Source organism: Mesitornis unicolor, unplaced genomic scaffold, assembly GCF_000695765.1.
Source record: "Mesitornis unicolor isolate BGI_N332 unplaced genomic scaffold, ASM69576v1 scaffold44350, whole genome shotgun sequence".
In the NCBI taxonomy this organism is placed as follows: Eukaryota; Metazoa; Chordata; class Aves; order Mesitornithiformes; family Mesitornithidae; genus Mesitornis; species Mesitornis unicolor.
Window position 1 is genome coordinate 1 of NW_010161121.1, and position 388 is coordinate 388.

General features: G+C 70.6%; 1 protein-coding gene across 1 annotated transcript; it reads left to right on the forward strand.

Annotated features, from left to right (window-relative positions):
- Positions 1–3: 3 nt before the first annotated feature.
- On the forward strand, positions 4–342 carry ZMYM6NB (ZMYM6 neighbor; the record flags this gene model as incomplete). The annotated part of the gene is made up of 2 exons (XM_010191964.1): positions 4–121; positions 212–342. Coding segments are annotated over 2 exons (249 nt in total), but the record flags the coding sequence as incomplete, so codon positions are not given.
- Positions 343–388: the final 46 nt, after the last annotated feature.

The window sequence follows — 388 nt, forward strand, 5'->3', positions numbered from 1 at the left end:
GAGCCGGGCCGGTACCTGGAGGCCGTGGGCTGGGTGGAGGTGGTGGCCGGGCTGCTGCTGGCCTTCGGACCCCAGCTCCTGCAGGAGATCAGCAACTTCGTCCTCAGCGTCGTCATGATCGGTGAGAGCCAGCGGGCGCCCGCCGCCCTGCGCGGGGTCTCGGGGGACCCTCGGGCAGGGAGCCCGGTTCCACGCTCTGCCCCTCGCCCAGGTGCCATCTACACGCTGCTGGTGCTGCGGGAGCCCCTGGCCATGTGCGCCCCTGCCACCCTCTGCCTCGGCCTCCTCCTGCTGCTCAACATCCGTGGGTACGCGGCCCCATCCAAGCCCAAATTCGAGTGACCGGATGCAGGAAGGACGCACGGCTCGGCTGCCGGGGAGTGATGCT